The following is a 14,610-nucleotide window of genomic DNA, read 5'->3' as shown; positions in this document are numbered from 1 at the left end:
ACAGCTTGGAAAATATAAATATAGGTAGCGCGTCTGCATATAATTATGCATTTAAGGCGCCTGCACATCAAAATTGGGAATTACTGGTCCCTCATGAGGCTAATTGCGCGCTTTAATGAGAGGATATAGCCAGTCGGCGGAATAATTTTATCATCAAATTTATATTTCAGACCCGTAGTTTCGATCGTTTCTGGGAATAACGCGATACTGAGGATAACGCGTGATCCGAAATACTGAAAGTAACGCGATCCGAAAAATGATCAAATTATTACAGCGCGTTAACGTGGGTGGGAGAGCAGCTTTTGCACCCGTTTTTTGTTGTTGACGAAACACACGTATGCCCAACTTTTAAACGTTCCTAAAATCGTTTTTCCATCAATCGCGTCGATAAACTTTCGCCGAGGAGAAAACATTTCCTCCGACGTATTTTCATAATTCCGGTTGAAGCAACGTATAGTCTAGTGCTTCATTGTGCAACTGCAGAAATTCACCTGCTTTCAAATGATATTAATTACACAATTTTACATCGCTTTACATACTTATGTTGCACATGTTTATTTTTAAATTGTATTACGTTGATTATAGAAACGTGAATGAAGCGAGTGAAACTTTCTGTAACGCGCAACTCGCCTCTAATGTACAATGATTTATTTAGTGTACAGCCACTTGTCGTTCCTTGCGATTATAATTGCGTTAAGCAGACAGTGACATGCTCGTCAAAAGATCGTCGTTTGCAAAAGTAAAAATGTAAAACGAATCAAACCCCCCTCTTTATATCGCAGAATCATTGAAAATTGATTTCCAAGAAACCACCGTGGGAATTAGCGGAGGACGTAATTAAAAAGGATGTTTTGATCCAAAGGTTTATCTCTTTCTAACGCTAATTAAACGTCTTCTGGGGAATTAAACGCGATAGTGGAGGCGACGGTTCGTGGGCCCGCGTCTTAAATTAAAAAGAGTTACTTCGCGAAGAGATACATGCATCTCGCGACTCTTAAAACGAGCAGCTGGTCGCTCTCGGTGCGGAAGGGCCGAGTTGAATAACTGGCGCAAAGGGAAAGAGAACAGGAGAGCCGGGGGGAAAAGGGAGCTTGTCAACTCGAGAGATCGCAAATCGTATTACGAATAACGATTACGAGAGAGGCACTGATAATACATAATTGGTACATCTATTGTCGCACGCACACAGCAAGAGAAAAGCAGAAAGGCGCTCTTAAAGCAGGACGATATTAATGAATTGTAACATCGATTCGCCTTGTGCCGCTCATTCGCTTTTATTACCAATCTTGTTTCTTCGAGGGGTTTATTTGTTCTTGTAATTTTTATCCGATCACAGAGAAAGAGCTCTTTCTCTTCAGAGAAAGAGATAATATACGCGGCAGTCGACGACCCGGAAGAATATTTGAGAAATATTAGAGAAGTTACGTTATTTGTGGATTACGTTGCGGGGATGTTGGAGGGATAAAACTGACAGGTGTCTCATGGAAGATTTCAAACGTATCAACGAAACGATGTAGTAAGAATTTAAATGTTAACTGCAGACTTTACGAAATAAATCCTGTAACACCGCACGGGTGTAAAGTACGTAACAACAGTATAGGATTTTGCTCTGCAAAAAAATGGAACATGCAAAATATTTTGACGTACAGATGATAGAATCATCATTCGTTTTTTTTTCTGGTTTAAAGTTATGTAGAAATCGCAAGAGAACATTAACGTGTGAATGTCAAGTTTTCAAACGTGCCTATAAATATTTAATTTTCAATGCATAATTTTTTCGTAGATATTAGTTCGTAGATCCGTCGTTTCGCTTTTTTTTTCAATCAACATTATAAATAAAAGGTTTCTTTACTTTTGCCACTGGACGTAACGCTTATTGTTAGTAATAATAATAAAACACCGCGCTCCTTTTACATTTTGTATGCAGTAAAATAACTTATGAAAGTTTCATATACATTCACTTTGGCCCATTACCTTGTAACTTGTGTTTAGCGGATCGGCCGTGCTAAATTAGATTTCGTTCACAAGAATGGAGATTTACACGTTGTCTCGCCCCAGGAAATGACATTGTTCACCCTATTCATCCCTATTGCGCGCGCGCTAATTCCAGAAGCAAGCGATACACCGCAATGACTCCTCGCCGTTACAGACACCCGGTATAACTGTAAAGGGAGCAAAGGCGCGCGAATAAAGTCGAGGGTTGCGGCGCACGTGGAAGGAGGAGAGAGAGAGGACGATAGGGAAAGGGCAGACAGAGGTGGATCTTGAAGAGACTCGTAGGAGGAATCGCGAGGGGGTTGAAAAAAGTCGCGTTCTCCGAGGAAGTTAATTATGATTATTACTGTTACGCTTGGATATTTCACGTGTCGCGTTGCGAGATGATATTTCGAGCCTTCGGGAGGACGTCTTACGGAGGGGCGCGTTCGAAGAATTGTTTCAACCTCCGTTTCCTCCCTGGATCCGTCCCTGACGGTGAAGAGGTGGCTATCGCGAGAGAAAGGGTAGGGAATGGTATCGAAACGTGGCGAGGGAGAGACGGGGACCAGCGAGAGGGAGAGAGAGAGGGCGGTGGGGGGGGGGGGGGAGCGAGCACGCGAGCGAGAGAGCGAGAAACCGAGCCGCGTATCGATCGGCCAGCAGAAAACTACCCCCTAGCAGGGGGAGACTTGGCGGTGTGCGAGAGAGCGCTCACGTACGAGAGTAGTCAGTGGGGTGCTCTCTCGCGGTGCTCGTGGGCCCACGCGGATCCCTCCTGTTCCTCTTTCACGTAGAGGCACGTATCTCGCTCGTGTCCCGTTCGCCGTCGACGCGGCCCAACGTCGTCTCCACGTTCTCGCCGTCCACGTCGGCGTCGCACGCACCAGGCCGTGCATTTTGGGGGTGTTGCGTTCGGTGTTACGCGCCGGAGGGCCGGAGCGCTCAGAGGTGAGACACAACACGTCCTTGTCGCTCTATGCACGCGCGGACCCGTTCGCCAGCCACCGACGCTACCGCGTTGCGTTTCGCGTTGCGTTGTTATCGCGGCTGGCGGGTCGTTCCTCCCCGGCGCGAGGACCCGCTGCGCCCGCGATTCGGGGTATCGCGTGCGGTGTGACGCATATCTTCCGGAGCGACGTGTCGTCCCGTCCGCGGACTATGGATGACACACGAGGCGAGGTTGCCGCTGGGCACAGCGAGCTCGGTGACTAGTAGAATCCGCGATCGCTCTGCCGGGGTTGTAACACTCGGGGCCGAATCCACTAACGTGGCTGTCTTCGTCTGCCTACGTCCGTGATCGGAAGGGTCGGGTCCCTCTCCATAGATCCATTTTTACCTGACAGCACTATACTGTAGTTGCCCCGTATTGTAGAGCTACGTATATAGCTCTCTATATTCTGTGCTACCACCCGGCGCTACCTACTACAGTAACTCTTATCCTTTTCGGTATCGTGTACTATACCCGCTCGCGACCTACGTTATAGCCCTTCGTGCTACACGTCCAAGTCATTCCGGCCGCGTATTATAGCCTCCTGCGAGTTTCGACTGCAGTTTTTACCGCAGCTTTATCTTATCTTATCACCTCTCTTCTCGCATAAATTTCCTACTTGAATTTCATCTGATGGGATTATTCTACTGTTATATTATACGACTCTATATTTCACCATTCAGTACCGCACTGCCATCTATTCTTTCAATATTATGCGTCCCACTGCCGTTCGTTTATTTATTGCCATAAGCTCTACCGTTGAGGTAACAAAACGTTAACGGAAGAGTGCAAATACTCGATACCGTGCAGTCAGCACGTCGCTGGTCAAACTGTCGTGTCGCAAGAAAGTCGTGGGACGTTAACCGTAGCTGCCGGACTGTGTCAGTAATCCACCATCTTCCCATCCAGTCGCCCACTTACCGAATCTTGTCTCCTCGTCTCTGTCGATTTACCTCGAGGCTCTCTTGGAGTTACGATCCCGGGTCAACCGTACTTGTGACGAAACTCCTGCGATTATCACGGGCTCGGCCTTCCCGGGCTTAGTAATAAAAATGTCGCGTTCATCAGCGCGTACGAAGGGAATTTCGACGTTACGTCGCGGTGCCATCAATGCGTGCTATTCTGGAGGTTCGCCGTATAAGCAGCGGCTCCTCTCGTTAATAGAGCGTTTATTCACTTCGGAGAATTCCGCTGCCGGCACGTCAAGCCTCGATTCCACAATCGACGAGGATCGCTCGGGAAGCGTTGTCGTCGGCCGCGATGATTTCTCGCGACGACCCCCTGCGAGTGGAAAGTGCGCGTGAAGAGTTCGGCTCACCTTCGGCTGGTGTGACGAGATTAATTGATCGCCTAAGACTCCGACGACCTGTGCTGGTCGGAATCGCCGACCGCTCGGGTCAATTATGGACTTTGCGCCTGCTTGTAGAGCTTCTCCGGCTCGATACGTGTGCCTTCAAGAAATTCGCGCACTCTAAGGAACTATATTTAGCATCAAGAATTATTTGACGCCAGTACACGACTAACAACAATTAAGCTTCCAATCGACCACAACCGGCAACGTGTTTTTTAACACCGAAAATTTATTGCGAAAAATATTACCTCAGCCAGGATTTGAACCCGGACCTCCCTACACTCTAGGCGGGCGTCTCACCAATTTGACATATTATATGCCTCGGTGGTCGAATTGGTGTGACGCTCGCCTAGAGTGTAGGGAGGTCCAGGTTCAAACCCTGGCTGAGGTAATATTTTTCGCCATAAATTTTCTGGGTTAACAAACACGTTGCCAGTTATGGTCGATTGAAAGCTTCATTATTGTCAACTATATTTATGGGAGACTTGTATTGTTGCATCCGTGGGACCTGTCGATCTTTCGCGGCGCATAAACGGGAAGAATAATCTCTTAAAATTTACCTTGAAAGTCGTGTAGTCGTGGGGCGACGTGTGGCATTTTCAACAACTGTATTTTTGAAACTTTGCCATACATTTTACTAGTAAGAGAAAAAATTCTCTCCGTGTGTCAATCGTGTTCGATTGTTACAGATTTGGCGTTTAAATATCTCGCGATCGTACTTAGGACGCTCCTGTTACGTAAAACTGTTCAACTCGGTTAGCCTCGTGGAGTCTATCGATAGGAGTCTATCGGTGCACGGCGTTTGCACTCTCGTTGAAATCCGCCGTGGGTTTTTTTGCAGTACACATCTCGTTGCCAGAACTCCATTATATTACACGTCTTGTCTTCGCGCGAGAGATCCGTCAGCGAGAGAAATATGTCACTTATTATTAATCGAGCAATTTCCCTTTAATAGATTCATCGTTAGGTTTCGCGAATAAAATTTCTGTATTGCGCCGGACATCTCCGCGTATATAAATTTATCGACTCGCGGTATTGCCTTTATTAAGGCGACGCGGTGACTCGCTCTATTGTTAAGCCCATCCCGTGGATTTATCATTCATAAATTTTTAAAATGTATACACTTCCTCTATTTTTATTGCGACATTTCTGCACGCCAGCCTTCACGGGAGATCGATATACGCAGGCTGCATTAATAAGCGCACGCATTACTTGCCGTAACGAGACTCCCAATATAGACACCGGCTCATCGATCGGACCATAGAGCGACGGAGAGAAGTTCTATGACTTGCGCCCGACGGATTTAAATAAGTTACGAATTTGCAGCGCATCGCTCGCCTTCGCGAGCGGGTTGTTATTAGAAATTTACGCGCTTTCCCACGCGTAAAATTCGGCGACGTTACTCTCGACGCTCCCGTCGCGCTGAAGCCGCTTCGGAAGTCGCGCGTGAGGGACCTATCGATGCGTGCCGTCCGTTAAATAAGAGCACGCATTACTTACTCTCATTAGAGCCTGTTAAGAGGTCGGGTCGGCGGCGCGTTACGACGTTTACGGCTTGCGCGCGTGAGATCATCGCGAGGGCCGTCGCCGTCGCCCTCCGCCCTCCGCGCGGCACCTGCACGATCGAGCCGCACGCGAGGCGACCACGGGTGGTTACATCAGCGACGAGTCATGATGCTGGAAAAGACGACGTGTACGGTCGATCGATAACATTGAAAATCATCCCGCTCGCCTTGGCGAGCGTCCAGCAGCCGTCGCCGACCGTAGATTCGAAACTTTCGTTCCATTTTTTTTCGGCGCGCCCGCTCCCCCTGTCTTTCTCCTTTTTTTTTCTTTCCTCCGTACGAATCCCTTTCTCTCTATTCGATTCGCGCTCGCACGTGCAACCTGTCTGACTGTCCCGTTTCTGTTGCAGTTCGGGACGATTTGCGCGTGATCCGGTAGGCAACGACGCGACATCACCATGGCGTTCGCCGGGCTCAAGAAGCAGATCAACAAAGCGAATCAGGTAAGCATCCGTCGTGGAAGCGCCTTATTCATCTCGGCGACTTGACAATGGATCTTTCCACTGCGCGGGATCAATAATATCTTTTCCGTGGAATAACAAGTTTGCAAGCGGAAGTTGGACTTTGGAGAGCGAAATAACTTGCGAAATATCTTTCCACATTATTTGAGATATAATACGTTGAAATATTTTCTTCGATATTGAATATTAATAATAACAATTCGGTACGCAGCGCTGACGGAAGGAATTATTTATCGTCCGAAGATTCGCCTCGCGCGTGGATTATTTCTTTTATCGAGGAGCTTGTCGATTTCTTTTAGCGGCTGCCTATGTCGGTAGCGCACCAGTTCGCGTAATTAAAATTCGATTTTCTCCCTTCGCGAAATTTTATTTTAAGGGGTTTCAGTTGTTCCAATTTAGCTAGCTTTTTTTCATTCGACGATAATACGCCGTTTCGACCGTCGGCATTTAAAATCCCACGACAGAGAGGCCTGTGACCAAGGGGGTGAACCACTAGCTAAAATGTTGTCCCACCGATTACATGATTTCATTTTATTTCATCTCATTACAAATAAGCTCACCTAATTGCAAATAATTGTCTCTTATACGCACGTTTAAAAATATGTGAGGTTAAACCTGAAAGAGCCGTTAGATTTCCTCAAAATATATTTTTCTTATTTTACTGAGGAGTATTTGCTCGCAGAAGTAATTTCAGTTAAGATTGCAGTATTCGGTTAGGTAGAAAACGTGTTTCCTTGCTTTGTACGTACCGTTTATTGTTCCAAATTTGCGCGCAAAGGTGTATCAACGTTTCAACTCGCCGTTGTTCTAACAGCAACTACTTCAGTCTTATTATGAAAAGAATACGCGCTTATACTCTGGGGAAAAAAAAAGACAGTTAGCAATCCATGTTGGGGCCCGCAATTAGCAATCGAATTATTTGGATCACCGTTAAGCTTAAAAAAATAAAATGTACACCATCATTCGCGTTTGCAAAAGCAAATATTAATATTTTAACGCATAACAATATGCGTAAATAATATTTCACGTGTAATAATATTACAACGAATTATATTGTTACGTGCAAAAATTTTTTTAGCGTGTTTTACACGTAATATTTCGTTTAGCAAACTTTAACATTTTCTTTAGAACTTTGAGACGGTCAATTTTAATTTAATTAGTCTTACTTTGCACGTATTGATGTAAAGCATAAACCGTAAAAATTTGAAACAATTCTCACGTAAATGATTTTACGAAATAACTACTTTAACCAAACGGCCTGCGACTTTTCTGCGAGAGCTACGAGTTGCGTATACGTTTCTCTTGCGAGTGGATCCAAGAATCTAGGGCCTGCCTACTGTGGGAAGGGTGTTCATTCTCATTTGACTAAACGACAAGAAGTTTTGCGCGTTTGCTACACTTGATTTAGTGCTCGGGATGCGTTAAGGGTAGCGTCGCACGCACGATTCGCCGTATTCATTATGCGAAACACCGTTGCAAAGTTTAATCGTTCGCATTAACGACGACGCTCGGGCCACGTTACGCCAATTACCGGGCGATGCATTGCTACTTAGACGTCGCGAACTTTCGTCTGCCAACGCCGTCCGTTCCCCGCGAAATGCTCGGTGTCTTAATGCGATTACGCGTCGTCGGGAAACTCGCGATGTTCGCGTAACGCAGCCAGAATCTCGGCATTACCGCGATGTTCCCCGCAACAGCTAATGCAATCGAGAAAACAAGCAAACGAGCCCGATGCTCTCCGAAATTCGTGGGACGCGAAGCGCAAATTAATTGCTATTAATTATTGTTACGTGAAATATAATCATGTGAATTATCTTTGGCATCGGCGGGATCGATATTCCTCCCCCTCCCCCCTCGACATTCCTCGAGAATTCCCGGTGTATGTATGGGAATTTTATTATTGGGGAATCTCGCGCGATTTTCGAGACTCTCAGAATCTGGGGGTCTGGAATGCGTAAGACACGAGAGGGAGAATCCCTTAGCCGTAATATCGTAACAGTACATACTTTACAGCGACAGGAAAATATTGTTTTTTCCTCAGTAAATAATACACGTTTGTTTCTCCGCGTTAAAATACGAGTAATATATTAAACATGGAGGGAATGTTTTTCTTAAAATTTATTCTGAAAATCATGTAATCGTCGGACAACGCGGCATTTCGAGCAACTTTATGAGAGGTTTTTGAAATCTACTAGCGAAATGTATGGTAAAATTTCCAAAAACTCTCATACAGTTGTTCAAAGTGCAACATTGTCCCACGATTGCATGATTTTCGGGGTAAATTTTAACAGAAAATTCTTCCTCCCTGTTCCAACGAATTCTTCATTGTGATTCATCTGTTGGAATATTACTGACGAGGCCGAGTTTGACAACCGGTTGATGCGAGTTATCGTTTGGTCCAGCATGCTATATGCGGAGAAATTTCGTATCAACTGCAGTCGAGGGCATTATCACGCCGTCACGTTTAATCTTGAAATGACGGGCAGAGAAGCGCGGTCGCTGTTGCTCTCAATAATAAAGTCGCAACGAGACCGTGACGAATTGACGGCTGATTGTTAATTGCAAGAGACGTGCTTACCAAATTAATGATGAGCCTTTACGTTAACGAAACGAGATCTTCCGGACGAGTATCTTCCATATTTTTTGGAGATATTTGCGTGGATCGTTTAAAATGACCCTGTATATCTGTCAAATTGGAAGTGCGGTAAAGCATCCCACTTGTTTTTATCGGAGTAAATGTATAAAAAAAAAACAGTAAAAGTACATTTTTCTAGCGAATGAGAATTAATACATCACTCGTTTTGATAAATCTTGATTTTGTATTTCGAGGCTTATCGGAATCTGCTGTTTCGAATAAATATCTCGGCAATTACGCGGGATTACGCGTAATTATATCAACGTGCTCGCGCGCCCGCATGGTCTTTGTGTCGGTACCCTTCTGTTAATTTTGCAATCGTTTGCCCTTGATGAAAATCTGCACGATGAAAATCTCGTTGGACACGCGTCGTGCGTAACTTGCGCTCCAAATATCGGGGAGCTTGATTATGAAATTCTTAACATCGTAGACGCGAGGCCGTGTCCCGCGTTAAACGGGGCGAGATGCGTGCGCTTATGTGTCGTGCGAGATTCTGCACGCCTATATGGCATTTCTGCCGTGTGCATTGTCGAGACGCAATAATGAAAATTACTGCAATTATTCCCATGCGCCGCTCGCAGCCGCAGGTAACACAGTAAAGTACTCTTCGCGATTATGCAAACGCGTCAGTTAGTTCCGAGGGGAAATATCGGTAAAAGTTGCCGGCGCTCATTACTGCGCTCGCCGCACATATTAATATTACGATTTAAAGAAAGCCACGGGAAAGAAAATCAAACCATTATTATTTTTATTATCTATCCCCCCCCCTCCCTCGTGGCTTGACTTTATCATCTTTGTATTTAATTTACTTCTATATTACTTTTTACTATACACAGCTACGTCCATTACATTTACCTTTTACGATTTAACGCGGAGGATATCGCCATGCATTTTGAGTTTTGCCGACAGAGTCGAGCGTAAGAACAACCCTTTGTGACTTTTATTACGAGTCCCGTGACGCGAGACGCGTTGGCGGGATGTTATCCTGGCCTTAATTACTGCACTGCAGCCGGTCGCAAATGCCAAACGGAAAGCCGTGTCGTCTCGTCGGGACCAGGCGCGAGCGGCGCGCGAAACAACGCGAATTATTGCACGCGGATCGCCCGAGGCGATTGTGTAACGCGCGATTTTCAACTATCGACCGTGGCCGGACAGCTTCTCGGGGAGCCGCGCGAGATCCTCGGTGATGCGCGACAACGGCAGCCGCAGCTTCTGACCTTTGCGCCCCTAATTGTGCACACCCCACCGACGAATCTTCGTGATGAACGACGGGCCATCGATCGGTGCGTCGGCGTGCGAGATATTTGCATTCGGAGCACTTTTACGGCGGCGCGCTTATGAGAAATGCCACACGCTATTTTGAGGCTACGCGCTAATGAAAGTTTCAGCGATGACAATTAAACGCGCCGCTAATTGAAATGCTTGTATCGCCCCTTAGATCAGGGGCTCGATTTTTGAGTTCGAGGGTGAAACGTACGCGAAAATTCTGCTCGCACGGTAAAAGTTGAAGGTCGATCGGTTAAAAACCACGCGAATAGCCGATCAACCTGCAACCTTTCTGTAAGGGCAGAACTTTCGCATACGTTTCTCCGTCGAATGAATTCAAGAATCGAGCCCCTGGATCTTCGGTTCTGTCTCATTCTATCTATTATGTTATGTTCGTGGTTTAACACATACATACGGTCAATATAGAACATGGATTTTTTAAAGGTCGGCTTGCGGTTTTCTCATTTAGTAAATAAAGTATTGATCAGCGTATTAATTTTGCTTTGATATGACATAATAAATTTTAATAAATTAACACGTAATTCAGTTTTAATTAATGTGTCAAAGCGGAGTCATAAGAGTTTTGAAAATTATAAGAGAGGATGTGGGAAAAGGATAAATTCAAATAAATACGGTGATAAATTCGTGTGCATTTTTATTCGCGATTAAATTATTTACAATCTCTGACACGAGAGCGCCGTGGCATTTTGTCTGCGGAGCATCGGCGAGCTCACTGCGATTTATTAAAGGCATTTCCGAGGCTATCGTTGTACGCACATCTATTTTCGCGTATAAAGCGATAGTTCGATACTGCGCACGTAAATAACGCGTAATACCCGCCATATTGCGCCTCGACGAAAATTGCATGTTTGTCTCGCGGCGCGAAAAACCCCGGAATCGAACGCACGCACGCACGCGTCGCACGCGTACACGTACGCGCGCGTACACGCGCGTACACACGCACGTGCCTACCTCACTTTCTGTGCCCTAATTGCATTTGCCGCGATATATGTACGCGGCCGGTGCGGCGAATGCGGAGCTCTAAGTGCATCGTCGTCGTTGTGATGTTACACGCCGCCGCCAGATCGAACCCCGCAATATCGCGGATGTCCTGTTGGTCGTTATCGATGTTAGGACGATGGGCGAACGGATATTTTTACGACGCGCGATGGATGGCTCTCCCGATGTCGCGAACTCGCCGACGATGTTACAGGCCGATCGACCGTGCGGCACTTTCGAGAGTGTACGCCTCGCTTTTCCGCGTCCTCGTGTTTGCCTGAAATTTAATTCGATCGCACACACACGAGATATTTAAAGGTACATCGTCCTCGGTAACGAAAACGCTTACACGCGTGTTCGACGCTATAATCAAATGTTTATATAATTTAATAGAATATATTAGATCGCTGTTAAGCGAGTAGATTATTTGGAAAAATGTTTCCTTAAACGAGCAAAGGAATAGGCAATAGGGAGTCGACGCAAGACGTTATGTGTGAAATATATAAAATTTAATGCATCGAAATATAATAAATTATTACGCCAGACGTTTCGATCACACGAAGTGTGATCCTGCTGGATGACAAATGTACAATGAATGTTGAATCTAGCGCCATAATTAGATTAAATAATTTAGCGAAAAGTGTAAATTAGGAATATTTTTCAACGAGGTTTTTCCAGGTGCACGTTTACTGCACTCTATCTAATTCTCTTTAATTTCTTCTACTTACAAATATTCCCCCAAAATAATATCGCGAGAAAGGAACCATAATAAAATTCAACATTTTCTTTCACATTTCAAAATAATTTCACGTGTTTTAACGACGTTTGAATTAGTATAAGTGAAACAGGTAATAGGAGTCTGTTTAAAATTCCGTCGATTATTAAGGTTTATCAATCACTTCGGTCGAAAACAGTCTATTATTCTCACTGTGCCTATTATTCACGCGGCGACAGTCGAACGGACCGGTCCGCGCCGTATTGTTCTTGGTACGCGTTCGCGACAAGTACGGGAAAAAATCGCGATCGCTCTCTGTGAATAATCAGTAATCGCTATCGTCGCGTGTCCGCTGAATCCTCGCGATTTGCTATCGATGCTCGGTTAATCGGCAAGACGGATATCTCGCGCGATTCACACATGAAATCGTACAACGTCCAAAAATCTAAACACTTACTAACTTGAAATTACTTACGGACGACAATTGTTTCTTTAAACGATGCTCGTATTCGGATACCAGCTCGTATCGTCGCATTGAATCTCTCGTCGCCGCGAGTATAATTTATATATATTTCGATGTATTATATTAAATTTTATATATTTCACACACAATGTCTTGTGTTGACTCCTATTGCCTATTTCTTTGTGCGGTTTTTATTTTATTATTGGAGTCTGATGATCTTTCTTGGTCTCCTTAAACATAATTTTTTTAATTGTCGTCTTCATGGTTAATATTATTTGTAATTAAAGTTACAAGTGCTATCGTAACATTAATGTATAAATATATTGTGCTGAAATATAAACCGTTATATGTTATAAAATAACATAGTATTTATGACAGATGTACGAATCAGATGTAATCTAGTCGAGTGCTTCCACAGACGATACGGTTTAACCAATTATATCAAAAATGATACGAGAGATTGACGCGAAATAACTAATTTCGCTGTACAAGTGTAGTTAATCTTTAGCACTTGACATTTAACGCAATTGCAATTGATAATATTCTGATATAATAACGAATACCGAAATGTCCCGTCTCTCTTTAAAGGTCAGATTTTCCGACTCGTTTCCTTTTATCTCGAAGATACGGCCTGCACCCACAGAAAAAAAATCCGGATCCAATTACACTTGAATGTATCATAAAATAGGATTGATATAACGTCAATTATATTTATTATAGAGAAAGGGATATTTTAATCTTCAAGAAAAAATTCTACAATGTAGAATAAAATTATAGTATGTGTCGTCTTTTGTCGTTGTATAAGATGGAGGGAAAATTTATTTTAAACACAAGACTATATAAACTTACATTAATATAAGTTACTCTTGTCTCAAAAGTAAGCCCTTTTTTAATTCGATAGAGGAGACTAAGAATTATTGATTTAATTTTGATATTGTCTTATTTTTACACTAAATGAGGTTGTGAGAAATATAAATGCGTCAAGAATATTTTTTGTCTCGGTAATAGAAATCCTTTCTGTGCGAACGTACAATTCTAATCGCGACTCGATATCACTCGCAAGCGAACACGTTTGTGAAATCCGATGCCCGCGCCGGTCAATCTGGATGTTGCTTTAATTCGAGTGCAAAGGTCTCGTTCAAGCACGAATGTGCCAGTTGAGTGGCGCAATTAATCCTTATTTAGCTCGACACCCTTAGCGAATCCGTGACACGGGGTACCTTACTTTAAAGGTGCTTTTAAAGCCGAAAGAGCGACGCGAGTCCGCGCCGAATGTGTGTCAAGAGTTTTGCGATACGCGTCGCGACTGCACCGGCGCGGCGGCGTTGAAATTTAAGATCTTATTCAAGCTCTGATCGAGTTTTAAGTTCCGCTCGTTGCAAGAGTTATGAATCGGTTATAAATATCGCTTCTTCGGAGTCTCAATCTCGCCGATGACGCTCCTCCAATTATATTTTTACGTCATCCACGTTATTGAAATAGGTAGAAAAACCGTTTCGAATAGAACCGATTTAAAAACGAAAAGTCTGGGGTATAATTTATAATTCGCGAAATCTCAACATAGAGCCTGGGGTTTTATTTCTTCTTTCCTCAAATAAAGAAGAGAGACTACTCACGTGGATTATTTTCTATTTATCATTAACGTTATTTCGCCATATTAATGTAAATTGCTGGTTAGTATAAATTTAATTTTAATACAAATATTTATATATCATTTAATCTAAGTGTGATGAAACAATTTTTGGTAGCAAATAACAGACATTTTGCCACGTAACGTTATTTTACTGCACACACGCAAACTACATGTAAAATTCAGTATTCAGTTTTTCTGGGGAAAAAAAAACAATTTTTCTTTACCGCGGTGAATTTAAATTTTAAATTCTATGATTTTTAAATTCTACGATTCCGGTTTCGGGGCGATTTACCCCGTTTATGGGGACATCCGTGATAATATTTCATAGGCGCGATTTCGAATCGCCGGAAACGGGACGCTCCCGTCGGTATTAAAGCGTACGACATTGCGAGTGACGCGATGTAGGTCAAATTTACTCCAGGATAACGTTTACTGGAGTACGAGTGACGCCTACGTCCCTGTGCGCATCCCTGGAAGTAGGTCATTGTTAAATGGGTCAGGGTCTCTCTCTCTCTCTCTCTCTCTCTCTCTCTCTCTCTCTCTCTCTCTCTCTCTCT

At 44.1% G+C, this 14,610-nt stretch overlaps 1 protein-coding gene across 6 annotated transcripts in view; it reads left to right on the top strand.

Annotated features, from left to right (window-relative positions):
* LOC105560471 (endophilin-A) overlaps positions 1 to 14,610 on the top strand; it is a 38,521-nt gene that overhangs the window by 9,060 nt on the left and 14,851 nt on the right. The window contains exons 1-2 of one of the 6 annotated variants that reach the window (XM_012009620.1): positions 2,650 to 2,925; positions 6,232 to 6,324. In XM_012009620.1, the coding sequence (XP_011865010.1) occupies positions 6,280 to 6,324 (45 nt within the window). In that variant the 5' untranslated portion in view covers positions 2,650 to 2,925; positions 6,232 to 6,279. Of the gene's footprint in view, positions 1 to 2,649; positions 2,926 to 6,231; positions 6,325 to 14,610 lie in introns of those variants that run through there. The other 5 variants (XM_012009618.1, XM_012009621.1, XM_012009623.1 and 2 more) reach the window with 5 other exon arrangements.

This window comes from Vollenhovia emeryi, unplaced genomic scaffold (genome assembly GCF_000949405.1).
Source record: "Vollenhovia emeryi isolate VEMERY1.0 unplaced genomic scaffold, V.emery_V1.0 DF939229.1, whole genome shotgun sequence".
NCBI classification, from domain to species: domain Eukaryota; kingdom Metazoa; phylum Arthropoda; class Insecta; order Hymenoptera; family Formicidae; genus Vollenhovia; species Vollenhovia emeryi.
This window is presented reverse-complemented; position numbering and strand designations above follow the sequence as displayed.